Source organism: Ochotona princeps, chromosome 4, assembly GCF_030435755.1.
Source record: "Ochotona princeps isolate mOchPri1 chromosome 4, mOchPri1.hap1, whole genome shotgun sequence".
Lineage (NCBI taxonomy): Eukaryota > Metazoa > Chordata > Mammalia > Lagomorpha > Ochotonidae > Ochotona > Ochotona princeps.
Genome location: NC_080835.1, coordinates 2,799,579 through 2,825,053, shown reverse-complemented (window position 1 = coordinate 2,825,053; position 25,475 = coordinate 2,799,579). Strand labels below are relative to the sequence as shown.

Below are 25,475 nucleotides of genomic sequence, written 5' to 3'. Positions count from 1 at the left end.
CCGCTCCAAGTCCCATGGACCCAATGCTCCCGGGGTGCCAGCACCCCCAGCCCCACCCCTGCAGGGGCGGGACCCAGCAATCCCCGCCCCCACGCGCTACGCCTCGCTCTCATTGGCTGGGGGGAGAACCCTCCCCGGAGTGGCAGCCCCAGCGCTCCGCCTGCCGGACGCCGCGTTGGGGTGCGCGCGTGCGCCGTGGAAGAGGCGCGCCTCTACCCGCTTCCTCTCCGGTTGGGTCCTGTCCGGAGCCCGAACCCCCCGATGGCGGCATCCCGGGCCGAGTCGGAGCCACTGCTGGGTCGCGTCGGGCCTGGTGAGCCGGCAGAGCGTGGGGCGGAAGGGAGGCGCGTGCGCGTGTGTGTGAGAGGAGGGATCCCGGCGGTCCCGAACCCCAAACCCAGCGTCTCCAGGTTGGCCGGGCAGGGAGGGTTGGGGGGCGCCCGGGGTGGGGGGCGGGCCGCACCACGTGGTGTGCGCGGGCCCCCCCAAGACACCCCGGAAGCAGCGGTGGACGTTCGGGGTCTGGGGCCTGGCTGCGGGGGGTGGTCGGGGACCCCTACGGGGATTGAGGGGGTCGTCCTCCTGCCCTTCCTGGAGAGCGCTTACCCTGTCCTGAGGAAGAGGGCGGGCAGGGGGGCGGACACAGGGGACACTCGGGGCTGGGGGCGTCCCCTGTTGCAATGGGGGCAGCTGAGGTGCCAAGAGGGCCGCCCTGGGTGGCGGGCATTGCTGCCCTCTGTCACTGCATGCACCCTCCACCCCAGGGTGCTGGATTGGAGCAGGGAGCCCCTTCCTGCTGGGGAGCCCCAGGCCGGCGCCCCGAGGGAGGTGAGAAGCAGCTGGCCGCTGAGGTTCCTTTAGGGGCTTCCTGGGGGCCGAGGTGACCCCAGCCCTGCTGGGGCGCTGCAGTGCCTGGCTGTCACAGCCCTGCTGACTCAGCTCCGCCTGACCTGGCCATGGCCACGGGCAGCGTCAGGCGGTCACCCGTGGGAGGTGTTTGTGCCGAGCCCAAACGCTCTGTTTGCTGCAGTGTCCTGTCCCGTCTGCCCGAGTCCTGTTGGCACCTGTTGGTGGGACACGTGGAGACGGGAAGGGGTCCAGCCTGGCTCGCACAGCAGGGAGGGTTGGGGTCAGGCTGAGGAGGGGGGCACGTGTGCGGGTGGTGCTGTGTGCACCGGCAGCCCTGGTGCGGGTGATGGGGGACAGACAGGTGATGGCCAAGGAGGGGGTTAACTGCCCCAGGGGAGTCCCTGGACGCAGCAGTCAGGGGTCGGTTCCCCTGGTGGAGGTGACGGCCTGCGTGAGGGTTTGGGGAGTGTGGCCTTCCTCCATCAACTTCAGAGGGCGGGTGTGGTGGGAGCCAGGTGGCTCAGCTGCAGGAGAGGGGATGGCGTGGCCGTGGACAGGTGGGCCCCCCGTACTGGGAGCCAGGCAGGACGAGGTAGGTCCACGTGAGAGAACCCCAACAAGCCGTGGTGGCCTTTGAGGGCTGGTGGCCGGGTCTCTGAGGCCCTTGTGGCCTGGGGTGGCCTGGGGTGGCCTTCCTGAGGTATGCTGGCGAGACCAGCATCCAGCAATGCTGCTGGCCATTTGTGGTGGTGGCTGCCACCCTAGGCTGGTGTCCCCAAGGCCACAGCCCAGAGCATGGAAGTCGGCTAGTGGCTGCTCCACTGCTGGTGTGGCCAACTCGGGGATTGGCTGCTGGAGGCTCACCCGGCCACAGGATACCATGCCCTGGGAAGGCCGCCTGGCCCCAGGCCTTCAGCCTGAGGTTTGTGGGTGCCCTGGGCCTGCCCTAGAGCCCCTCCTTGCCCCAATCTGCTGGGCAGCCAGTTCTGCAGGCAGGCCCCTGGAGTGGCACCTGCCCATGCCATGAGGGTGGGGCTCAATCAGGGATTTTCTTGTAGGTTCCTCCTAGGCAGGTGCCAACAGCTGCCCGTGCTGTGTCGGGTCCCTCCCTGCCCGTGCTGTGAGAACCCAGTGGCAGGTGGTGGAAGCGACTGCTGCCCTTAGCCAAGGAGGTGCTGGTGCAGGGTGGGGTCTCAGGCGCTCCCTGAGCTGTGAGCTGGAGGTGGTGGTGGCAGTTGCGGCTCCTCCGAGGCCTTGGTGGTCTTTAGTACCCGATGAGTTGTGGTGATGCCCGTGGGCTTCTAAGTTGGTGTTGAGTCTGTGGCTTGCCTGGGCCAGGGGCAGGTAGGGCATGTTGACTCAGCTTAGTAGAGGACATGGCCTGCAATGTGCTGCCACAGGCCATGCAGAAGGCCCATGGGACCAGGCAGCAGGGCCGAGACTGTGGCACCATGGCTGGGCACACACGTGTGCCCCTGAGCCAGGCCTGGCAGGCACCTTCCGGGGTGGCCCCCAGCACTGCATGGACCCAGGAAGAGGTGCCAAGGTCTGTGCTTTCCCGGGTGTGGGTCCCCTCAGTGACCTGTGTGTTCTGCTTGCAGGTGCTGTGGCCAGGTGGAACCTGTGCATTGACCAGGCTGTGGTCTTCATTGAGGATGCCATCCAGGTGGGTAGGCACTGGGCCTGGGCTTGTCGCTCTGGGGACTGGGTTACGGCTGCCCAGGGCCAGGAGCGTCTCTTGTCCTTCACTGTGTATCCCTGGATGAGGCTCCTTCACTGCTACACTGTATGCAGGCTCCCGCACACGGCTGGCTCTCACATCCCCATGGGGCAGAACATCTTCTGAGTCCTGGGCCCTTTGTACGCTTGATTTCCTGTGTGCCAGCGCCTGGCATGGACCACCTGTCATAGGTGCCAGGAGGTGGGGGAGGATGACGCAGCTGCAGAGATGAAGGGAAAGTCTCACGGGCAGATGGAGGGCACACCTGGACCTGGCAGCTGCAAGTGGTTTCTGCCCAAGGCACCCACAGCTCGGAGAGTCTGCCCGGGGCACCTGCAACTCAGAGTCTGCCCAGGGCACCCACAACTCAGAGAGTCTGCCCGGGGCACCCGCAACTCAGAGAGTCTGCCCGGGGCACCCGCAGCTCGAAGAGTCTGCCCCGGGCACCCGCGGCTCGGAAAGTCTGTCCAGGGCACCCGCAGCTTGGAGAGTCTGCCCCGGGCACCCACAACTCAGAGAGTCTGCCCAGGGCACGTGCAGCTCGGAGAGTCTGGCCTGTGTACCTGCCCCATGCACCTGCAGCTCGGAGAGTCTGCCCAGGGCACCTGCAGCTCGGAGAGTCTGTCCAGGGCACCCGCAGCTTGGAGAGTCTGCCCGTATGCCCGGCAGCCCTGGTATCCGGCCCTTGTTCTGGGCACACCTTGCAGACTGGGTTGGCCTGAGCTTTTTGAAGGCCCTTGTCTCTCTGTAGCTATGCACCTGCCACCCATGACCTGTCCCCTGACTTGGGGCTGTCGGGGTGAGCAGGGTGTGTTGTTTGTGGTTGTGTGTGGTTAGGGCACACACACGTGTGCAGCACCTGGAGGCCCCACCCATGCACCTCCACTTGACTTTGTGCTTCCAGTACCGATCCATCAATCACCGCATGGATGCCAGCTCACTGTGGCTTTACCGATGGTATTACTCGAGTGCGTGCCAGCGGTGAGAGCTGGGGGTCCTGAGGTCCGTGTGGAGTGTTGTGGGGGACTGGCCCTGGCCCTTGGGCCTGGGGGCAGCTGGCTGCCCGGTCTGACCCGTGTTCTATCTGCCCTCCAGGGCTCTGGGCTTCACCATTTTCTTGGTCCTGGCTTTGGCCTTCATTGAGACACCTTCGTCGCTCACCAGGACGGCGGATGTGCGCTTCCGTGCCCCGCCCTGGGAGCCGCCCTGCGGCCTGACGGAGGGCATCGAGGCGCTCTGCCTGCTCGTCTTCGTGGCCGACGTCTCGGTGAAGGTGTGTGGCACGGGCTGTGGCCTGCCCTGCCCCGTGGCTTCCTTCCTCCTGGGGGGCACGGTGCCTCACGCTGACCTGGGTCTTGTCTGCCGTGACACGGCTATGTTCACGGGTGCCTGTGTGGGGAAGGGATTTTGTTTTGACGGTGTGGGCACTGCTGGATGGGGGCCTGGGTCGGTCCGGTTTTGCCGTGCACCTGGAGGCGTGGGAGGTGCAGGGCAGGTGTTTCCTCCGCGGCTGCCTGGGTGGGTAGAGCCTTCCCAGCTGGACAGGTGTGGTCTGTGTCCCTGTGCTTTCAGAATGCCTTCCTGCAGTGTCCCTCCCCTCCTGACCCCTCGTGTCAGGTCAGGAGGGGCTGTGGGGGGACCCGGGTGTTCCGGGTGAGGACGCGCAGCCGTCTGCCCTGGATGCCGGGGTCCCGGTGCTAGTCCTGTCCCTGGCTCACGCCATCTGTCTCTGCAGGGTTACCTGGTTGGGTGGGCCCAGTTCCGGAGCAACCTCTGGCTGCTGGCCTACCTCGTGGTGTTGGTCGTGTCTCTGGCGGACTGGGCGGTGTCGCTGAGCCTCCTGTGTCAGGAGGTAGGTGGGATAGGGTAGTGACTGTCCTGGTGAACGTGTGAGGGACCCCGGTGCTGCCCACTTCCTGCTGCCCTGAGCATCCCCCTCCCCCAGGCCACGCCCTGGCCCCTGCACCCTCTCTGCCCTGTATCCCTCCATGTACCCCAGAAGCACCCCCTGCTCTGCGGTCGGGCAGAGCCCAGGGGACCGGCTCGGGCTCCACCATGTCCCTCAGCATCTGTCCGGCGCTGAGCCCATCAGGAACTTCAGCTGTGAGAGCCAAGTCCTAGGGTGGAAAGAGGTTGGGAAGCTGGGGGCTCATGGGGTAGGGACCTGCCCCCTCAGTCCCGGGATGCTGCCTGGCAGCTGCCAGTGACAGGCAGCGAAGCCCTTGCCTTCCTCCTCCGCGCAGCTCTCCCAGGGCCCTGTCTCGCTGGCTGGCCTCCTAGGGGGTAGCCCAGCCTCTCCCTGCCCCCAGCTTCCTCCTGTTAAGGGCTGGTGGCTTCCTGTCTCCCCAGTACCCCCCAGCCCCTTCTTCAGAAGGAAAGCAGAGGGGGCGTGTCTGTGGCACTGGGGTGTGGCCGACCCCGGGGCCTCCTGTGAGACCTGGGCGGCAGGTGCCTTAGGAGACGTGTGTCCACTGAGCAAGCAGGGTAGCACTGTAGTGGCGGGCCACAGCTGCTGCCAGCGGTCTGGGATTGCCGCCTGCTGTGTGCCCGTAGACCTGGGCACTGAGCCCTACTCCTTTCATGCCAGAACTCTCTGAGCCCCACCCCTGCCAGCCGTGGGGGCTGTAGAGGCGCCCTAGGGCCTGTCACTGCTAGGTTCTTGCAGAACAGGGAGGCTCGGTGTGGGGGTGGGGCAGAGGGAGCTGGACTGTGGTCCCTTCTGTTCCCGGATCCCTGGCATTCCCGGCTGGGACTTGCTTCAGCCCACAGTCTCCTGGAGTTTTCCCGGGCTTGGGACCCTTGCCGGTAGCGTGGGGGCTGCGGCAGGCCAGGGGGTGTGGCAGCTGTGCTGTGGGGAGTGCTCCAGGGCCGAGGGAGGCTAGGTGGGATTCAGTGACATATCGCCATGGCTGTGTGCCTTCCCTGGGCGGCCAGTCTCCCCATGGCACTGGCAGTGGGCACCTCTCCTGGGAGGTGGGTCACCTCCTGGAGCCTTGTCCGCAGGCAGGGCCCGTAGGGACACAGGCCCGTGGCCCCTGCCGGAGAGGCCCAGTGTGGGCTGCAGCCTGTCCCCTCTCCCCAGCGCCTGCGCGTCCGCCGGCTGCTGCGGCCCTTCTTCCTGCTGCAGAACTCGTCCATGATGAAGAAGACCTTGAAGTGCCTCCGGTGCTCGCTGCCGGACATGGCCAGGTGCGCTCGGGCCCGCTGGGCACTCCTAGCTCTGCTCCCCTCTGCTCTGCTGAGGCCACTCCCTGGCAGCTTCCCCATGCCCCGTGGTAGGGTAGCCATTGTCCTGCCCAGGTGAGGGAGCCAGGGCCGACCAGGCCTGCCCTGCAGTGCCCACGGGCCGAGCGCATGGCAGGTTTCTGGGAGGAAGGCATGGGCAGTGCCCAGGCTCTTTGGGGGCTGGTGTTCCCAGCCTGGCGGGCAGGGGCAGCATGCTGCCTGGTGCCAGGTGCCCACTTCTGCTCCAGCGTAGGGCTGCTGCTGGCCATCCACCTGGGCATCTTCACCATGTTTGGCATGCTGCTGTTTGCTGGCGAGAAGGTAAGGCGCTGGGCTGGTGCCCCAAGCTGGCGGCTGCCCCGCGGGCTGTGAGGGAGTGTGGGGCTCAGCTGAGGTCAAGGGCCGCCTCAGCCTCCTGCCCCAGGCACATGCCAGCCGCCCCGCTGCCAGGATGCCTGTCCGCCCAGCGTCTCCTGGGTTCGGGCTGCTTGTCCTCTGTCCTGGCCACGCCCTTCCTCCCTCGTCTGCTGCTTCCGGATTGCCGTCTGCTCCAGGCCCTTGGGGCTGGCCTCCCATGCTGGGCTTCCTGGACCCCCTCCTTGCCTGCGGCCCTCATGCTGGTCTCGCCCTGTGTGCCCCAGCTCCAGCTGACTCCCCTGGCCCTGCCGCTGTGTCCTACGGAGAGGCCTGGCCCCGTCTGATGCCAGGCGTCTGCCCCTGGGTCTTGTCTGGGTCATCCTCAGGCTTGCCCGTCTGCTCCTTGGGGTGTGGCTGGTGCTTGGCCGGGGCTGGTCTCTCTGCCTGTGGTATATGGGGCCAGCTCATGTGTCTGGTACCAAGGGCTGTGCCCTAAGCCCCAGGTGGGAGGGGTCCGCTGAGAGCACCCTTCTGCCAGGAGTCTGTGTGTGTGCCGTCTGTGTGTGTGCTGTCTGTGTGTGTACTGTGTGTGTGTGTGCTGTGTGTGTGCTGTGTGTGTGTGCCGTCTGTGTGTGTGCTGTCTGTGTGTGTACTGTGTGCGTGTGCTGTCTGTGTGTGTGCTGTCTGTGTGTGTACTGTGTGTGTGTGTGCGCCGTCTGTGTGTGTGCTGTCTGTGTGTGTGCTGTCTGTGTGTGTACTGTGTGCGTGTGCCGTCTGTGTGTGTACTGTGTGTGTGTGTGCTGTCTGTGTGTGTGCTGTCTGTGTGTGTACTGTGTGTGTGTGCCGTCTGTGTGTGTACTGTGTGTGTGCTGTGTGTGTGTGCCGTCTGTGTGTGTACTGTGTGTGTGTGTTCCGTCTGTGTGTGTGCTGTCTGTGTGTGTGCTGTGTGTGTGTGTGCTGTGTGTGTGTGCCGTCTGTGTGTGTACTGTGTGTGTGTGCCATCTGTGTGTGTGCTGTGTGTGTGTGCCGTCTGTGTGTGTGCTGTGTGTGTGTGTGCCATCTGTGTGTGCCGTCTGTGTGTGTACTGTGTGTGTGTGCTGTGTGTGTGTGCCGTCTGTGTGTGTACTGTGTGTGTGTGTGCTGTGTGTGTGTGCTGTGTGTGTCCCATCTCTGCTTCCTGTGGCTAGTGGCTCCTCATTTCCCAGGGATGGCAGACTCTGAATACTTGCACAGCTTCTGGAACGGGGCGTGGGGTTTGTGTGGGGTTTGCGTGGGGCCTGCGCCCACCCCCGTGGCCTCGAGGCCGTCTTTAGGTGACTTGTGGTGCTGTGTACATCACAGCTGCTGTGGGGTGCACGGGCTGCCCATGGTTGGGCACCACATCCATGCTGCAGTTCCTGGCTCAGGCCCTGCCCTAGCGTCCTTCCGGTGCAGACGCAGGAGGTGGCGTGGGTGGCTGTGCGGTGGGCTTCTTGCCCCCTCGTGACAGCTCCCTGGAGTTCCTGGCTCCGGGCAGCAGCCCTCGCTCGCCTGGGGCCGTCGCAGGCATTTGGGGAGGAGCTCTCGCTCGCTGCCTCTGGCGAGGCCAGTGCTGGTGGAAGCAGTGAGCTCAAGGCCCCTGTGTGGCCCACACGTGGTCTGTCTTCTCAGAAACTCCATCCTGCAGCTGCAGAACCCACACAGGCGGCGGTGGCCGTGCGTCCACGCGAGTTCCCGTGTGTCCACGTGTGACCGTGTCCCTGTGTCTCCTCACATGTGTCCGTTCAATTGCGTGTGCTTCCATGCTTGGGTTTCCTGTGTGTTTCCGTGTATGTCACCGTGTCTGTGTGTGTCACTGTTCCCTTGCCCATCCGTTTCTGTCCGTGTGTGGGCAGCTGCGGAGCCGGGCCAGCCGGCTGGGTCTCCAGGCCTCTGTGCGATTGCCCAGTGAGGCCTGCGGGTTCCCTGAGCTGAGGACTATGGGCACAGTGGGTGTGAGAGCCTGGAGGTGATGACCAGCGTGTGGGCATTTGCCCCGAGGTGCCCGAGAAGTGCCTCCTCTAGGCCCAGGAGTCCTGCCAGGAAGGGGAAGTGGCCAAGCAGCCGTGGTGTCATCGTCGGGGACGTTGGCTGCCTGTCGTAGTTCCCTACCTTTGGTTGGTGTCTGGCGACTGTGTGACAGTGTCTGGCCTCGACCCAGTTCCTCATTCATGGCCCAGAGAACGTGTGGGCTGCTGTGGGAGCTGCTGGGTGCGTGCGTGGCCACGCCCTGTCACGTGCTGCCTGAGGACGCTGTGCCCAGCCTCATGTCAGCTGCCTAGCACCCTCCGTCTTGTTTCCTGGGGACTCCCGGGTCTCCTCGGTCATGGCCAGACGAGGTCAGCCCGCCCGGTGGAGCGGGGCACAGCGAGCAGCCCTCCGTGGGCCTTGGTGGCCTTGTCTGTGAGCCCACAGCTGCCGGGCCCTTTTTCCACCCGTGTGAAGGCCGCCCCTGAGCTCGGCTGCGTGGGCGCTGGCATTGCTTTTCCCTCAGTGCAATGGGGCGGTTCCCAGCAGGACCCCTGGGCCAGCTCAGCCTCCTGGTCTGCCCGGCTATGTCGCCCGGGGAGACCCCCTTCCCGGTCCTCCTGGGGGGCTCTGCGGATGTGTGCTTCCATCCGGCCAAGGCCCTGCTGGGGCTGCCTCCTCCTGCCCCCACCTGTCACTGCCCATAGTCCCTCACCCTGTGGCTTCCTGTCAGGGTGCCCTGGTGGCTAGCGTGTCTGTGTCCCCGTAGAGGCCGCTTAGGGCTGGACCTGGGCTGGCAGCCTTGGCACTTGGCTTGGAAGCAGGTCCCAAGTGACAAGGCTGTGATGTCATGACATCCTTTGGGGTTCCCCCCTCACCAGCCTCCTTGCACAGGCTCAGTGGACAGAGGGTTGCGGGGAGAGCCCCGGCTCACAGCCTTCATGTCCGTGGCTGGGACTGTCTGGGAGCGGGGGGCAGGCCCGGAGAGTCACTGTGCTGGACCCCTGCAGGCGTCCTGCCCAGTCCCTCATTGTGGCAGCAAGCTGGGCTCTGCCCACTGGCCTGGCAGTGTATGGCTGCATGCGGACCAGCGGGTCTCATGGTGGCGCCTTGGTCACCAGGCTGGGACACGGTCAGGCTGGCTGGGCCTTCACCGTGGCTCGTTGATTGATAACCATGTGGGTGCCCGCCCGCAGGCCTGGGTCGCCCTGGGGAGATGTGGGTTGGGGCCCACAAACTCCACACCGTGGGCCCCAGCGGTCGGGTGCTGGTGGACCTGGAGCTGCCACCTTTTTTTCTGAGCAGGACGAGGGGCAGGACAGAGAGAGGCTGACCTACTTCCGGAACCTTCCTGAGGCCCTGACTTCTCTACTGGTGCTGCTGACCACAGCCAACAACCCTGATGGTGCGTGGCCAGCGAGGGGGCACCCGGGTGCCTGAGGTGGCGGGAGGACGGTCCCTGTGCCCCGTCCCCCTCCTTGCCCCTCCCGTCCTCTGCCTTCCCCCCCTCCCCCGTTTCCTTTCCAGATCCTTCTCTTTTCTCACCCTGCTTCCTTGCTTCCCTCCATTGGTTGGTCTTGTGAGCAGCCATGAGGCAGCGGGAGGCTGAGGTTGTGGGTGGGCAGTGCCCCCTGTTCTGGGCTGGGCAAGGCCGGCCTGGTGCGCACTCTCTCTCGGGCTCACTGGTCGTGGACACCCCTGCCCGTAGTAGGAGGGCAGCTGGGAGCTTGCAGGTCCCGGTGGGAAGCTCAGCTGGGGCTGAGTGCTTGGGGCCCGGGGACGGGCCTGGGGCTTGGGCTGCCGAGGCCGGGGGCGCGTTTTCAGTGTCCTGGATTCCTTCTCTCAGTGATGATCCCCGCGTATTCCAGGAACCGGGCCTACGCCCTCTTCTTCATCCTCTTCACGCTGATAGGTGAGTGCCCGCCCGTGGCTGTGTCCTGGGACGCTGCCTCTGCCACGGGCCGCCGGGCACCCTGCCCCACGCCCCAAAACTCACCTCAGTGTCCCCCAAAACTTAAGTGACCCCAGCTCCATTTCACCTCAGTGTGACCCCACAGCTTCTCATGGTTTGTGGTCTGTGACACGGTGACCTTGTCCGTTGTCTCGGCAGTGACTGGGCAGCTGGGTGATATCCCCTGCCAGACCAGGAGGCAGGGGCTGGAGGTTGAGAGACATCCCCAGGCCACAGGCCCTCTGGCTTCTCTGGCTCTGCCTGCCCGTGGCTGTGTCCCCCGTGACTGTGGCTGCACGAGCTCTGCCTGCCCGTGGCTGTGTCCCCTGTGACTGGCTGCCCTGGCCCTGCCCGTGGCTGTGTCCCCCGTGACCGTGGCTGCCCTGACCCTGCCCGCCTGCGGCTGTGTCCCCCTTGACCGTGGCTGTGTCCCCCGTGACCGCAGTATTCTTCTCCCCCAGGAAGCTTGTTTCTGATGAACCTGCTCACGGCCATTGTGTACAACCAGTTCCGGGGCTACCTGATGGTGAGCTGAGTGGGTGCCCCTGCTGGGGTACGCAACAGCCCCTTGGATCCCTCGGGGCATGGCCTCAGCTGATCAGACAGGCCCCCAACCTTGCTCTTGGGGCTTGGTGAAAGGGTGGAGGCCACTGCCCGTGATGGACAAGCTGGGGGACATCGTGTGTAGCTGTGTGATGGGGTGGAGGCCACAGCCAGCCAGGGCTTCCCTCTCCACACCACCCCACCTCGGAGGTCACTGCTTCGTGGTGACTGGCCCCCGACCCAGAGTGGGGACTCGGGGACCGCAGCACAGACAAGCTGCTCCCCCGCTGGGAGGTGCACAGCCAGCTGCTGTGGACGAGGCCAGTGGGGTCTTCCTGGGAGACCTGTCTTGTAACCCACGTAGCTGTCACCTCCTTGGGGGTGGAGGGACAGGGCGAGGGTCGTGTGGCCGGAAGCAGCGGCCGAGTGGCCTGTAAATGCCGTCTTCCTTGCAGAAGTCTCTTCAGATGTCGCTGTTCCGGAGGCGGCTGGGGACACGGGCCGCCTTTGAGGTCCTGGCCTCCGTGACAGGGGACGAGGGAACCTCCATGCAGGGGTACGTGCTGGGTGCTGCCCTCCCTGGGGAAGGGGAGTGAGGGAGGAGGCTGCCATGAGTAGATGGCACAGTGTTCCCGCATCCCTGGTGCTCCGGTCCCTGGAGTGGCACAAGATGGGTGGCATCAAGCGTAGGCTGCGTGGCTTTGGCAAGGGGATGTTGAGGGGCGGGAGGGTGTGTCCTGGGGCTTTAGATCAAGTGGCTGGGCGCCTGCGGTGCTGGCCATGGCCTGTACCCCAGCCCACACTGCAAGGCCTGGGCTGGACGCCAGACAGGGAAGCTGTGGGGTCGGGGGGCCCCGGTATTCTCACTGCTGTTGGTTCTGCCCGCAGAGTGGGGGTGAAGTGCCAGGATTTGCTGCAGGTGCTGTACAAGGCCCATCTGGACAGTGCACACAGACGGGCCATTGAGGAGGTCAGCCCTGGTGGGGGCAGGGGTTGGGGCTTGGCACCTTGCCCTGGGGGCCCTGACCCACACCCTCTCCCCCTCAGAAGGTGCGCTGCCATGAAGGTGGCCTGCTGTCAGCCGAGGAGTTTCAGAAAGTCTTTGATGAAGTTGACAGACGTGTGTTGAAGGAGGTAACCAGGCCACTTGCTTCCCCTGCCTGGGGCCACTCCAGGTTCTGGGGATGGTTCTCTTAGGGAATGGGGAGCTGTGTGGACTTCAGGGGGCGCTGCAAGTCCCAGGAGGCCGATTGGCCGCGCCTGGTGCAGAGGGGCATTTTGGGAAAGCTGGCCTCCTATCAGAGCTCTTTGCCCTGTCCTTCCTGGGTCCCCTACACAGTTCTCCTATCACATCCGTCCATGTCCCTCCAGTGCTGGCCCTGGCCCCACACTCACTGTGTGCTGGAGCTGGCACAGCCTCCCACTGTGCCTGGGAGTCAGGGCTGAGGAGCAGGCTGGTGGCTGCCTTGGTGGCCAGCGTGGGCCACGCAGGGAAGAGCCATCGTCCCTTCTGCTGTCCTGTGTCTCCTCCTGGTGAGAGGCAGGGATGAGGGTGGTCCCACAGGGCTCCTGCATGGGCTGTTTGCTGTGTGTGGGTGGTGGTTCTCAGACCGCCCTCGCTCTCCAACCTCAGCCTCTGTGATGGCCCCGTGGCTACAGTGGCCGTGGCTTCAGGGCTGTGCAGTGCAGCCATGGCCACCCTGGGGCTTTGGTCCACCGAGTGGCCAGCTGCCCGCTCCCCTGCTGTCCACCCACTCGTAGGCGTGTGGAGGTGGCTCCCACCACTCGCTGTCCCCAGGGAGGTGTCTGGAGGGCAGGGCCTGAGCCTTGGGAAGCGCTGTGTGCATCAGTAGGGTCCACCGTTCATGCTGTGTGGTGGCCTGTTGCCACTTGTCCATGCACATGGCTGTGTTCCCGCCGTGGCGGCCACTTTGCACGCACTTGAGGTGACCGCGCACTGTCCTGACATGGGGTAGCAATGGGGTCAGCAGCCCTCTGGGTTGTCTCCACCATCTTTGTGCATCTGTTTCTGGATTTGGGAACATTTCCTTAGGCCGGAGGGAGTGTAAGGAAGCAAGTCGGCCCCCAGCATAAGGGTGTGGGCGCTGAGTGTGTGTCCCCTGCCAGCACCCGCCGAGGCCCTGCTACCGGTCCCCGTTCCTGCAAAGCGCTCAGCGCGTCTTCGGCCACCATTACTTGGACTACTTGGGCAACGCCGTCGTCCTGGGGAACCTCGTGTCCATTTGTGTGAGTGTGATGCCCGCCCCAAGTGGCATGCCTAGCCCCACTCTGTCATGCCTGCCCTGTCTGGCACAGCTGTGGCCGAGCCATGGTCTGTGATGGGCCTGGCCACACCCCACCATGGGCCTGGCCTTGCCCCACTGTGGGCCTGGCCCTGCCCTGCCGTGGGCCTGGCCGTGCCCTGCCGTGGGTCTGGCTGTGCCCCGCGGTGGGCCTGGCCGTGCCCTGCCGTGGGCCCGGCCCTGCCCCACTGTGGGCCCGGCTCTGCCCTGCCGTGGGCCTGGCCCTGCCCCACTGTGGGCCTGGCCGCGCCCCGCCGTGCCCCGCCGTGGGCCCGGCCCTGCCCCGCCGTGGGCCTGGCCCTGCCCTGCCGTGGGCCCGGCCGGCTGGGTGAGCACCCCCACGACCTCGCAGGTGTTCCTGGTGCTGGATGCGGATGTGCTCCCCCATGACCGTGACGACTTTGTCCTGGGGGTGAGTTCTGGCTTGCGGGGGAGGGCAGGAGGCTGGAGGTGGGCAGGGGTGCTGGGGCAGGTGACCAGTTCCATGGAGAGGAGACCGCGGACCGCCTTGTGACCATAGGTCCTTTCTGAGACACTCCGTGAGATCCACTTCCTGGCAGGACTGAAGCCGACAGAGTGATGCCACACCCATGCTATTTTATGCCAGTAAAGGATGTCTTTTTCTTTTTTTAAGATTTATGTATTTATTTGAAAGGCATAGAGTTGTATATAGAGAGACAGAAACCAAGATCTTCCATCTACTGTTCACTCCTCAAGTGGCCATAACTGCCAGAGCTGAGCCGGTCCAAAGCCAGGAGCCAGGAGCTTCTTCCGGGTCTCCCACACGGGTGCAGGGTCCCAAGGCTTTGGACTGGCCTTGACTGCTTTCCCAGGCCCCAAGCAGGGAGCTGGATGGGAAGGGGATGGCAGGTGGAACAGGTGGGATATGAGCCAGCGTCCACATGGGATGCCGGCAGCTCAGGATGCAGGATTAGTTTGACCCCACAAGGATGTCTTTTCAAGTTAATTTTAATGGAAAACATTCGTTATGTGTGATACTAAGGTCATGGAAGGTGGGATATTTCCCATAATTATATAAGGAAAATGTTGGTTTTCCAAGTTAGAAAATAGTGCAAGCGTCACGGGCGTCAGATGGAGTGGGATTCATCGCAACATGGAAAATACAGAAACAGCTGTCCTGGCCTGGCCTTGGAATCCCTCCATTTTTAGACATAAAATCTTTTTCTTGATTGTGTTGTGGCTCTGAGTGGGATGAGGGGAAAGTTTTGGGGATGCAGGTATGTGGGTGGCTGAGTCCCCATTGGTTGCCCGGGGTGGTGAGAAGATCTGGGGGTGGTCCCAGAGGAGGAGGGCCGTGGGCCTGGGATCTCTGGGCCCCCCAGTTAGCTCCGAGGCAGCTGCCGTGGGAGAGCGTGCTGCGTGGCGCCGGGCCCTGACTGCCGTGGGAGAGCGTGCTGCGTGGCGCCGGGCCCTGCACTGCCGTGGGAGAGCCTGCTACGTGGCGCCAGGCTCTGACGCCGCCCCGCACTGCTCATTTAGATTCTCAATTTCGTCTTCATCCTCTACTACCTGCTGGAGACACTGCTCAAAATCTTCGCCCTGGGCCCCTGGGGTTATCTGTCCTACCCCAGCAACGCCTTCGACGGCCTCCTAACCCTTGTCCTGCTGGTGAGCCTTGCCTGGCCCGAGCTGCCCTGGGGTGTGAGAAGGGGTGCTGCCTGCCCGGAGTGATCCCTGGAACAGGGCAGATGTCACCGGGCCCAGCTGGCTGAGGCTGCTGCAGGAAGGTGGCTTCCCTGTGTCTCTGTGTCGTGCCCTCCCCAGTGCTGGCCATCCAGCTGGTGGGCACAGTGGGGGCCGAGGGGGAATAGCAGACATTTCCTGGTGGGATCCATGAGCCCTGGGCCCTGGGAGTGTGAGTGGGGAGTGACCAGGGCCTCTGAGTGTCTGCAAGTGGCGGCTTGCTCCTGTGGGCATCTGCAGATACACGTGTGCCCAGAGAGGGAAGTGCTGACGCTGGAAGCCCCGTGGGGCAGGCCCTGACCCTGGGCCCTGTTGCATGTCTGAGGCCTGTGGGTGGCGCTCCAGCCGGGCCCCTCCCCTTATAATTGCAGGTGTTGGAGATCTCCACCCTGACCGTGTATGGATTCCCACACCCAGGCTGGTATGTGCTGGATGGAGCCCTTCTGAGCCCGCTGTGGGGCGGTGGACAGGGTGGATAGGTGTAGGGGTCAGGGGGTGGGTTGGAGGTCAGAGGACAGGAGGTGGGGCTGATGCTAGGTCAGGGTCAGGGGTCTGGGAGGGACTTGGGCCTGAGCTTAGGCAAGCCCCGCTGTCCCGAGCCTCTCCGTCTGCCGTGTGTGTTTTGTCTCCCAGCCCCACTCTACAGTGACAAGGCTGTGGTGTGAACACACAGCAGCCCAGGCCCTGTGCCCTGGCTGCGTGGGATTGCCTCCCGTGGCGCTCCAGTGAGTGATGCCGTGGCCTCAGCCCTCGGTGTCCCGGCCGCTTGCTCACCACCCCTGTCTGTGCCCCCAGGAGGCCGGAGCGGCAGGGCCTGCTGTCGCTGTGGGACATGGCCCGGCTGCTGAACATGCTCATTGTCTTCCGCTTCCTACGCATCGTTCCCAGCATGCAGGTGCGGGCCGTGATGGCACTGCCGGTCCTGGCAGGGCAGGGGTCCCTTGGGTCCCGCGGGCCATGGCGGCACTGCCGGTCCCTGCAGGGCAGGGGTCCCTCGGGTCCCGTGGGCCATGGCGGCGCTGCCGGTCCTGGCAGGGCAGGGGTCCCGCGGTCCCAGCAAGCTCCAGGCCCTGGAAGGTTTCTGAAGATGCCATTGGCCGGGGGCTCATCTGCAGGCCCCTCTGCTGCCCTGAGCCCTGGTCTTGACCCCCAGCTGGGGGTGGGGCGCTGGCCGTGCTGCCGTGTGCTTTTCCTGAGAGCTCTGTGGGAGGAAGTGGAAGACCACCAAAGCTGGTCACAGCATCTGGTTCTGGGGCCCGCACTGCTCCTTCCATGCGGGCCCCGTGAGGGCGACGGGTCCTGAGATGCGATCGTGTGTGTGGCCACGTGCGGTTCTGTGCACATGCTGCTGTACACAGCTCGCAGGGACACACGTGGCCCCAGGCCCAACCAGGCAAGACTGTGCTGAGTTGCACAGCTCTGCGGGATGTGATGGTGTGATGCACACACACAGTGTGTCCACACAGGCACGTGCTGTCCTCTCCCCATGTCCCTCCGTCGGCTCTGTCCTGTGTCCCCTTGCCTCGGGTCTCACCCTCCCTGCCTCATGTGGGTCACTCTCATGGCTGCAAAGGCCCTCCCGGCCCCCTTGTTGGGCAGCTTGGGCAGTGGGCTCCCTGCTTCTTGCTAAGGTCCCTCTCCCAGGCCCCATGAGGAGGGCAGCCATGCCCCACCCAAGCCTGCGTCCCTCTGGTGCCCCTCCTGGCATCCCCCGGGGCAGAGGAGTAAGGTGCTGTGCCCTTCCATGTCCGCAGCCGATGGCCGTGGTGGCCAGCACCATACTGGGCCTCATCCAGAACCTACGGGCCTTCGGTGGGATCCTGCTGGTAAGGCCCGGGGCTGGGGTGGGCAGGTGCGGGTGGGGGCAGGGGCATGGACAGCTGTGGAGCAGCGACTGGCAGACGGGACTGCTGACCCAGCCTGGTCCTGCCCCCCCAGGTGGCCTATTATATATTCGCCATCATTGGCATCAGCCTGTTCGAAGGTGTCATCGTGGCCCCGTCTGGAAATGGCAGGTGAGGGGATGTCCACTGTGCCAGGGAGGGCCAGCTGCGCCAGGGCAGCCTCCGAGGAGGGCCAGGCAGCCTCCGAGGAGGGGACGCCCTTCTGGGCCCTTCTTCCCTGCCCTGTGCCTTGGCTGGGGCTGTTCAAGGCACAGCCTTCCTTGGGGTCTGGGCTGCGCAAGCCTCAGAGCCTCAGAGCCTGTGGATTCTCTGGGCTCGGGTTGGGGGGTGCCCACTGCCACGGGCCTAGCCATGTCATGTCCCCCAGCCTGGCCCCTGCCAATGGTTCGGCACCATGTGGGAGCTTCGAGCAGCTGGAGTACTGGCCCAACAACTTTGATGACTTCGCTGTGAGTTCAGCCTCTGGCCCTAGTCCTGCCTGCCTTCCTGGCCTCCCCTCCTGGACCCCCACTTCCCTTCCTGGCCTCCCCTGCTGGACCCCTGCTTCCTTCCCTGGCCTCCCCTGGACCTCCTAAGACCCTGGCTGTGTGTCCTGCAGGCTGCGCTAATCACGCTGTGGGACTTGATGGTTGTCAACAACTGGCAGGTGTTCCTGGATGCCTTCCGGCGCCATGCAGGCCCGTGAGTCCTTGCCCCTGCAGGCCTGCGAGTCCCTCCCTCGCAGGCCGGTGCCCATCAGGGGGCGGGAGAGCACCTGGGTCGGGGCAGTTGCATGCAGCTTGGAGCTTGAAGGAGGTTGAGCAGCCCAGCAGGGGGGCCTGGGTCTGGGCCTGGGCCTAGCCTGCAGGGAGGGGCAGGCCTGGGCAGTGTCCAGGCCTCAGGCTGTGGGCCTCAACAGGTGGTCGAAGATCTACTTTGTGTCCTGGTGGTTAGTGTCGTCTGTCATCTGGGTCAACCTGTTCCTGGCCTTGCTCCTGGAGGTACCAGGAGGCTGTGGGAGGGCAGTGTGGGAGGGAGGAGTGGGGCGGGTCACGTCCTGGTGCCAAGCAGTGGCCCTAGGGCTCTGTAGCCTTGTGGGTGGGTGCGGATGGGGCCTCAGTGCTGCTTCTTGGGTCCTGGGTGGAGCTGAGGGTCCTCAGACCTCTCTCAGGGCAGGGGCACAGCCTGGCCTGGCCCAGGCTTGGCATCCAGGTTTGGCTACTCAGCCGCCTGCAGTGGACGCCAGGCCAACCCCTGGCGCTGTGGATGGGGCCTACTCACTGGCCACACCCACTGCCCCCAGAATTTCCTGCACCGCTGGGACCCCCGTGCTCAGCAGCCCTTGGCCGGCGCCCGGGAGGCTGCCCATCTGGTTTCTGCCGAACTCATGTTCAGGTGAGGCTGTGGAGGGCGGGCAGGGCGGGTGCCCGGCGTTCAGGGATCCCTGTGGGGTCCTGTGGGGTAGTGGGGTCCCAGGGAGACTGGCCCTCCTCAGATGCCGGACCTTCAGCAACGTTCTTGTGTGTTCCTGCGCTGGGACGGGAAGCGCTCGGTGGCCTAGGAGCAGCCGTGCCGGGCCACACCTCTGCCCCAGTGTTCCTCCTGGTCCCTGTGCATCCCACTCATCCCCTGACCCCTGGGGCCTCCTGCCATGGCCACTCCCATCCACCCTCTCTCCACACGCCACAGGGAGGTCCTAGAGGAGCCGCAAGAGGAGGAGCTGCTGGACAGGCTGCGCCAGCATCCACACCTGCGGCTGTGCAGGTGACACCAGGGAGGCCTTCCTGGTGGAGGCATCAGGAAGCAGGTGCCAGTAGGGCCTGGCAGCAAGAGCCTGTGCCCTGGACAGACCGCCCGCCCGGGGGCCCGCACTGCTTCTGGGCCATGTGTCCGTCAGACCCAGGGGAGGGCCCTCCCGGGACCTGTGGCTTGGTGCCTTGGCTGCTGGTGGCCTTCAGGGACAGAGGCCTGGGAGGGCCGGCCCATGGTGACCGTGGGTGCCCACAGCATTGTGGCGGGACGCTGGCGCTCCGTGGACCAAGATGGCCGACTGTTGTACTGTGTGGGTCAGAGGGACCAATACTTGGCGCTGCCGAGACTTGGAGAGAATGCAGCTTCTGTGTTTGTGTACATGCAGAGGACGCCTTGGCTGCTGGGTTGGGGTGAGAGGGGCGTATTGCCTAGCAGGCTGCACTGTCCCTGGAACCAGCCTGGCCCCTGAGTGACGGCCTTTCTCTGCAAGTCACCATCGAGTGCCTGGCTGTGCAGCTCCTGAGGTCTGCTCAGCAAGCACCTGGCCGCCCACTCAGTGGGGACGAGGCTGTACCAGACGCGCTGTATCCCCTTTCTGCTTGGCTTTGAGTGCCACCTAGTGACAGGACAGGGTTTCATTCCATGACTGCTGGAGGCAGCTGGGGTCCACTTCCTGCGTCCCCAGCGAGGTGTAAGATGGATGGACAGAACCTGGGCTGTGGCCGGCTGGTCTGGTCTGTGCAAGGCGACAGGGCAGCTGGAGCCTGGGCTGTGTCCCACTATGGCAGGGTTGGGGTGCTCATGGGGGTGACTACAGTGCCCTGGGGTCCCGCCCCACCTCTGCTGGGGGTCCAGCAGGTGGGTCCGGGCTGTTCCCTGGGCAGCAGGTGGCTGAGCTGTCCTCCTGAGGCGGATTTGGGGTGGGGTTCCTGGGGCTGTAGTTGGCCCTGGGGAGCTGTGCCCAGTCTCACACAAGCCCCTCGGCCCTGGGGCTGTCACTGTTGGCTAAGGTGGCTCTGGTTGCTACCTGGTTCCCCCTGGCTGGGCCATGGCATCACCCAGTGCAGGACGGGACTGGAGGAGTGGGCGGATGCAGGTGGTTGCCCCAGCTGTGGAGCCCGGGCTGCAGGTGGGGGCATGCCTGAGGTGGGGAAGGGGTGGTCCCCAAGGTGGGGCCACACAGGGGCCTGTGGGTGGGGTAGCGCAGGGCAGGGAGCCTTGTGCTCTGAGTTCCATAGCTCAGGGCTGCAGACCCAAGGCTGGCTGGGCCCTGGATACTGGAAGCTGCAGGTGTTCTCCCCACCCCCGCCTGTCGTCCTGGTGGAGCTGGGCCCAGGATGGGATATGTGTGAGTCTGGGGTGGGGGCTGCCCTGGCCTGGGCCGTTCTCGCAGTGCCCCGGAGGGCTAGGCAGCCTTCCTGGAGGTGGCTGCTTTGCGTCCACTCTTGGTTCCAGTGCAGCACCGATGGTCTTCCTGGATGCCATTGGGGGGGCTGTTTCCAGCAGGAGGGGACCCAGCTGGAGTTGTGCCCCCGAGGCTCAGGCTCCAGGGCGGTGGTGGCCACGTGGTTCTCCTGTACTGGACACTTATCCACCTGCCTGCAGTGAGCGGCTCCAGGGTGGAGAGAGGTCAGGCTTGTCCTGTCTGGAAAGTGTGGAGGTGACCGGGCCTCCAGGCCCCCTCACCATGGCCCTGGCTGGAGCTGGCACAGCTGCCACCTGCCTGTAGAACCATGGACTGTGACGTGGGCGCAGGCCTCTGACGGGGAGTTTCACCTGCGAGGGGGAACGTCTACTTCTGCCTCGCTCCGGCCTGCGCGGTGTCTCCCAGCAGCACCTCCTGGCATGGGAGGACAGCTCAGCCACCTGCTGCCCAGGGCACAGCCCGGACCCACCTGCTGGACCCCCACGAGAGCCTGATAAGGGGCTGTTGTGCCTGCTGCTCCAGGGGGCAGCGGCCCCTGTGCCATCTCCTGCTGAGATCCCGAGGGGTGAAGGCACCCTGGGCCAGCTGTGACCCTCCCGGACACAGCTCTGGCCCTCCTGGCCACCCCAGATGCACTGCCCTGGGCTGGCCCTGGCCCTCCTGGCCGCGCCGTGACACACCGTGAGGTTGGTTTAGTGTAGACAGAATCGGGCGCATTTCCATAAACTTTTTGAAGACCCCTTGTGTGGATTTCCTAATTGTTTCGTGCATAAACTTATCTTTAAAAAAAAAATCTTTGTTTATTTGAAAGAGTTAGATAGAGTCAGAAATCTTCCTTCCACTGGTTCATTTCCAAGGTGGCCAAGGCTGCAGCCAGGAAGGAGCCTTGGAACTCCATCCGGGTGTCCCCCACGAAGGCGTGGGGCCGCAGCACTTGGGCCATTCCTCTGCTGTACCCCAGGTGTATTAGCCGGAAGCGGCATCAGAAGTAGAGCCACTGGGACTCAACCTGGCACTCTGGTGTGAGATGCGGGCCTCCCACTGCCCGGCCTGTGCTTGCGAGCCAAATGCTCTAGCTGCAGAACAGCCAGGCCCAGGATGAGGACAGTGGGGAGGAGCTCAAGCTTGTCCCTGCACCACGGCAGGGCTGGGACGGGAGGACACGTGTGGCTCAGGCACTACGGCAGGGCTGGGACGGGAGGACACGTGTGGCTCCTGCACTATGGCAGGGCTGGGATGGGAGGACCCGGAGGACGTGTGTGGCCCCTGGCTGGGACGGGAGGACCTGGAGGACGCGCGTGGCTCCTGCACCATGGCAAGGCTGGGATGGGAGAACGCGCGTGGTACGTGGGCGCCACCTCCACCAGGCTATGTGGCAGGACTTCAGCACCTTCCGGCATTCGGCATCCATGGGATGCTCGGGGCCGTGCCCTCAGGCACCCCACCACATCTGACCAGACTGGCTGTCAGATGGACCCGCCGGCCTGTGGGCTGCTGAGGAGAGCAGGGCTGGCCAGCAGCTTGTAGCCACAAGCCGTGCACAAAGAACACCCAGGAACTGGGAGCTGTGTGTACACAGCATGGTGTTGGTGACAAAAAGTGCAGAATTTAACCCTGCTGCCCCCGGGGGGGGCATCCTGCAGGTAGGGGAGGGGCAGCTGTCGGCCAGAGCCAGGCTGTCAGGAGGCGTGTTGTGGCAGTGTGGGCCAAGTGGGTTTTTTTTACCCTGGGGTTGACGGGATGTTGATGGGATGGATGGTACAATGAGCCGGAAATGAGGACTTGGCTGTGGGGGCACAACGCCAGGCACCATGGGCAAGAGATGGGGGCCAGCCTGGGTGGGATGTAGGGGTGTTGGCACAGTGTCAAGGCCGGGGGTGGGGAGAAGGGAGACATCCCCTGAGGTGGCGACCGGGGTATGGCCATGGCTGTGCCAGCCGAGCGGGCAGTGGCCATTGAGGTTGGTGCTGCAGGCGCTGGAGTGGCACCCGGGCTGCGGCTGCCCCCTCCGCCCCCCGGGAGATCTTAGCGAGGGGCCCAGGCCTTTCATGTGGTCACTGGCTGCTGCTGGGCCTCGCTCGCCAGAGAGCTGCCTGGATCAGCTTTCCTGATTCTGGGCTAATTGTTGGTTCTGTAGGGAAAAGTTAGAGCTTTCCGTATGTTCAAGGACAAAGCCCGAGGGGGCATGCGGGCACACGGTGTCCCGCCCAGCACTGGAGTGGGCGGCCCAGGGCACAGAGCAGCCCCACACATCAAAGCGGCCGGCAGCCAGTGGCACCCCGCCTTTTCACCCCTTTTGGGAGCATCCGGGCCATTCTGCTGGCTCATTGGCTGGATTGAGGCCTCGTTGGGGTGGCGGGACCCGCACCTGCCGGGCCTGGCTGCCACACCTGTTAGCGGGCAGACCTGCCTCCCTTCCTCCTTGGCGCAAGTCCTTCCGGATCTTTGTGCTGGGCACCTCGACTGCTGGCGCAGGCAGCTGGACTTGTTAATCAAGCAGTTCCCCGGGCAGGGGCTCCCAGCTCTCCAAGGCCTGAGAGGCTGCAACGCAGCTAGTTCCAGGTGCTGGGGGCCGGCCCCCTTCCCCTTCCCAGAGCTGCAGGGCGTCTTGGGTGGTGGGGGGCAGTAATCCGAGAAAGATCTTCCCCTGCCTGGTGCCCAGAAGCACCAACGGTCCCCTCTGGGTCAAGAGGTCAGGGAAAGAGACTTCCAGAATGGGCCTTGGAGCCTTGCCTCTGACCCCCAAGAGGGTGGAGATGGGTCCCCCTGGAAGGTTCTGGTCTGTGTTCCCCACCCCTCCCCAGCTCTCCCAGCGTCAGGAGGCTGAGAGGGGCCTGACCAGCCTTCTTCCACAGATGTTAGGGGGTGGGTATGGTTCTCCATTCTTACTCCAAGGGGTCAGGATGTCGAGCTGCAAGTCCCTCCTGTGACTGTTGGCCAGCTGGGAGCTCCCTGGTGGCCTCAGGGCTGTGGGAGTATCAGGTGTGGCCTGCAGGTGGCCTTGATGTCATGGCAGAGGCTACATGACAGGGCCAGGCTGGGCTGCTAGGACTCCACCTCAGCCACCGGCCATCGTGGCTGAGGCCTTGGGCTGGCACTCAGCTATCCCTGGCATCCATCCCCCTCATGGGGGCCCTGCTGAGCGGCTGGCAGAATGACCAGCAGGAAGCTGGAGGTGCACACCTGGCCGCTCACTGCACCTGCCAGTACCACCTACCCGCAGGCTAGGGGAGCCTGGCCCAGGAGACTAATTTGCTTGGGCCCAAGGGAGTGTAGGAGGCTCAGGAACAGGGGTGGTGGGTTCAGGGTGCTGTTTGCTTGTGGTGGAGAGTGGTGTGTGGCAGGAGGAGTGACCTGTGGAGCCCGGGGAACGTGTCCTGTCCAGCGACAGCATCAGGACAGCACTGCCGACTGTGGGCAGGAGAGGGGAGTGCCTGGGTTTGCCAGGCCTGGCTGCTGTGTGCTGCCCCCACCTTGCAGGTCAGCAGGCAGAGTCGGGCAGGAGGTGCCTGGCAGGGCTGGGACCTCCCCTCCCTGTGGGGCACCCCGTATCCCGGGTCTGTACTTGGGTGCCAGGACCTGAAGTTTGCCTAGGGTCAGAATTGGGTTCACCACTCTTGAATTTTACTTTTTAATTATTATTTTTTTTAAATTTTGAAAGAGTTAAAGAGCTCTTCCACACACTCCCTCATTCCCAGGATCACCAAGACAGCAGGTGCTGGGGTCTGGCTGAGCTGAGTACCAGGAGCTTCCTCCAAGTCTCCCATGTGGATGCAGGTCCAAAGCCCTTGGGCCGTCCCTTGCTGCTCTCCCAGGCAGGTGAACAGGGAGCTGGATTGGAAGCGGAGCAGCTGGAACGTGAACCATGGCCCATCTGGGATGCCGGCACAACAAGCTGTGGCTTTACTCTCTACAGCACAGCAGGTACACACACACATACACACACACACACGCACACAGACACACACAGATATCTTCCATTTCTGGCTCTTTTCCCAGGTGCCCCTGGCTGTGCCAAGACCAAGCTGGCATCCAGGAGCTCCAAACAGGTCCCCCCCATTGTCCCTCATGAGTGTCAGAGACAGGCAGCCAGGACTTGAACCTGGTACTCTAGTTGGTAGCTAGGACTGCCTGGGTCACCACCTGTTTGAGGGCCTCCCTGAGATGGGGCTGTGCCTCAGGAAAAAGGAACACATGGGCAGACCCAGTAACCTAGGATGGACACAGATGCCCAGCTGGGCCTCGTGAACCCGTGAGGTGCCCACAGAGCCAGATCAGGTGACCAGAAATGTAACTCTTCTCGCTGTCCCTGCTGGCAGTGGGCTGGGCTGAGAGCTGATTTCATACAGGTGGAATGACTCGGTGGGATGGACAGAGGGACGTGCAGTACCTGGCTGGCCAGTAGAGGGCAGCAGAACACCAGCCACAGGAGGCCCACGTGCAGGCTGGGGAATGGGGGCCTTGGGGAGTCTGGAACTTTCTTCCCGTCTAGACAGCCTTCCGTGACCTCAGAGGCGTCCTCTGGGCTGCCTCCGCCTCTCTCATGGTGTCCCCCAGCCTAGGGGTCCCTGGGGAGACCTGGGTGTTGGCAATGACACATGCCTGGGGCTGGCTCTGGGCTCCACTCCGGGATATTTGTTGAATCCGTGCAGACTGCTACAGTGCAGGTCCCCTGGTGAGCTCGAAGTAGCCCCCCTGCTCCTGCGACTTTCCGAGTGTGGGGGCTGAGCCGCAGTGCTGGGGTCCTGTGCCCCAGGGCCTGCCAGGGGTCACATCTTGGGCTAGAGGGGGACATCTGGGGGTCTCGGGCTGCATGGCCTGTGTGGCCCAGACATGTGGGCACCTGCTCAAGTTTAGTGCCTCCCCAACGTCTCCAGGGCGACCCTGGCGCTCCCAGCCCCACAGCCTTTGCTGGCATTCTCCTGCCTGGGTGGTCTGCAGGTCTGCTGCTGCCCCCTCACACAGGGACAGAGACCCTGAGGTCCGGGACCTGCACTTAGTAGGTGGTCAGCAGACACATAAACCTCCAGGCAGTGGGCATGCCTGTGCATGGCTGGGAGCCCAGGGGACCCTGACAGGGCAGCCGACATGGCCCCCAGCCCTGGGAGACGGCCAGCTGAAGGCCAAGGGCGGGCTGGGTCCAGAGGATGCTGGAGCTCGGGCCTTGCCTGCTGTGGTGTGCCCTGCACACGCTCATTTCTGCCCTAGAGGGGCAGTTTGGCACATTCTAGAAGCTCTGCCCTGGACATTACACCCCCCAAAATCCCACCCCCAGCATGTCTGGGCTAGCTACTTTGCAGAAGCCAGAATGGTGGTGGCAGAGACTGGAGGGGTCCTGTCCAGGGTCAGGGGTCAGCTGCGTGTGGGGCAGAGGCCAGGGGTACGTGTCAGGACTGTGTCGGGGCAGGAGAGGTGGGCAGTGAGGCCCTCGCGGGTCTGGGAGAACGGGCCAGAGGATATCTGGGAGGCAGATACCGTGAGCCCTGGGACTGGCACGAGGGAGACCACCATGTTGCTTACAGTGGACAGTGGCTGCTGGGAGCTGTCCCTCCCAGCTCTGGGCCCCAAGTGGAAGGGAAGGGCTGTCCTGCTGTGACTCTAGCCCTCTCCCCTGCCTGTATCTGTTCCCCCATCAGGGACCCTATTTCCAAGTTCTGTCTGCCTGCCTGGGAGACTGTGAACTCTGGGTGGGGGTTCGGGGTTCAGGCTGCGCTGCCAGGTAGCCAGCCACAAGCTGGCAGCTTCTCTCCCTGCTTCCCGCAGTGGTGAGCTAGGA

General features: G+C 64.2%; 1 protein-coding gene across 2 annotated transcripts; it reads left to right on the top strand.

The window, feature by feature from the left end:
* Window positions 1–219: 219 nt before the first annotated feature.
* On the top strand, window positions 220–18,420 carry TPCN2 (two pore segment channel 2). Of its 2 annotated transcripts, XM_058662702.1 has the most exons (25): window positions 220–313; window positions 2,451–2,515; window positions 3,474–3,550; window positions 3,665–3,842; window positions 4,305–4,421; window positions 5,652–5,758; window positions 6,043–6,115; window positions 9,443–9,542; window positions 9,984–10,049; window positions 10,550–10,614; window positions 11,087–11,187; window positions 11,520–11,601; window positions 11,679–11,765; window positions 12,759–12,878; window positions 13,287–13,346; window positions 14,435–14,563; window positions 15,010–15,059; window positions 15,434–15,533; window positions 16,393–16,464; window positions 16,577–16,653; window positions 16,910–16,991; window positions 17,141–17,223; window positions 17,441–17,522; window positions 17,825–17,916; window positions 18,211–18,420. In XM_058662702.1, exons 1-25 carry the CDS (start codon window positions 262–264, stop codon window positions 18,287–18,289), a joined length of 2,196 nt encoding a protein of 731 aa, XP_058518685.1. In that variant the 5' UTR covers window positions 220–261; the 3' UTR covers window positions 18,290–18,420. The 2 variants fall into 2 exon arrangements, with proteins under 2 accessions (XP_058518685.1, XP_058518686.1); XM_058662703.1 differs by lacking the exons at window positions 3,474–3,550; window positions 3,665–3,842.
* Window positions 18,421–25,475: the final 7,055 nt, after the last annotated feature.

Bases quoted from the DNA above. Each gene is read 5' to 3' on its own strand.
- TPCN2 (XM_058662702.1), top strand. From the start codon at position 262: ATGGCGGCATCCCGGGCCGAGTCGGAGCCACTGCTGGGTCGCGTCGGG. The intron at 3,551-3,664 runs GTGAGAGCTGGG...TCTGCCCTCCAG, and splicing joins TACTCGAGTGCGTGCCAGCG to GGCTCTGGGCTTCACCATTT. The intron at 15,060-15,433 runs GTATGTGCTGGA...CTGTGCCCCCAG, and splicing joins GGATTCCCACACCCAGGCTG to GAGGCCGGAGCGGCAGGGCC.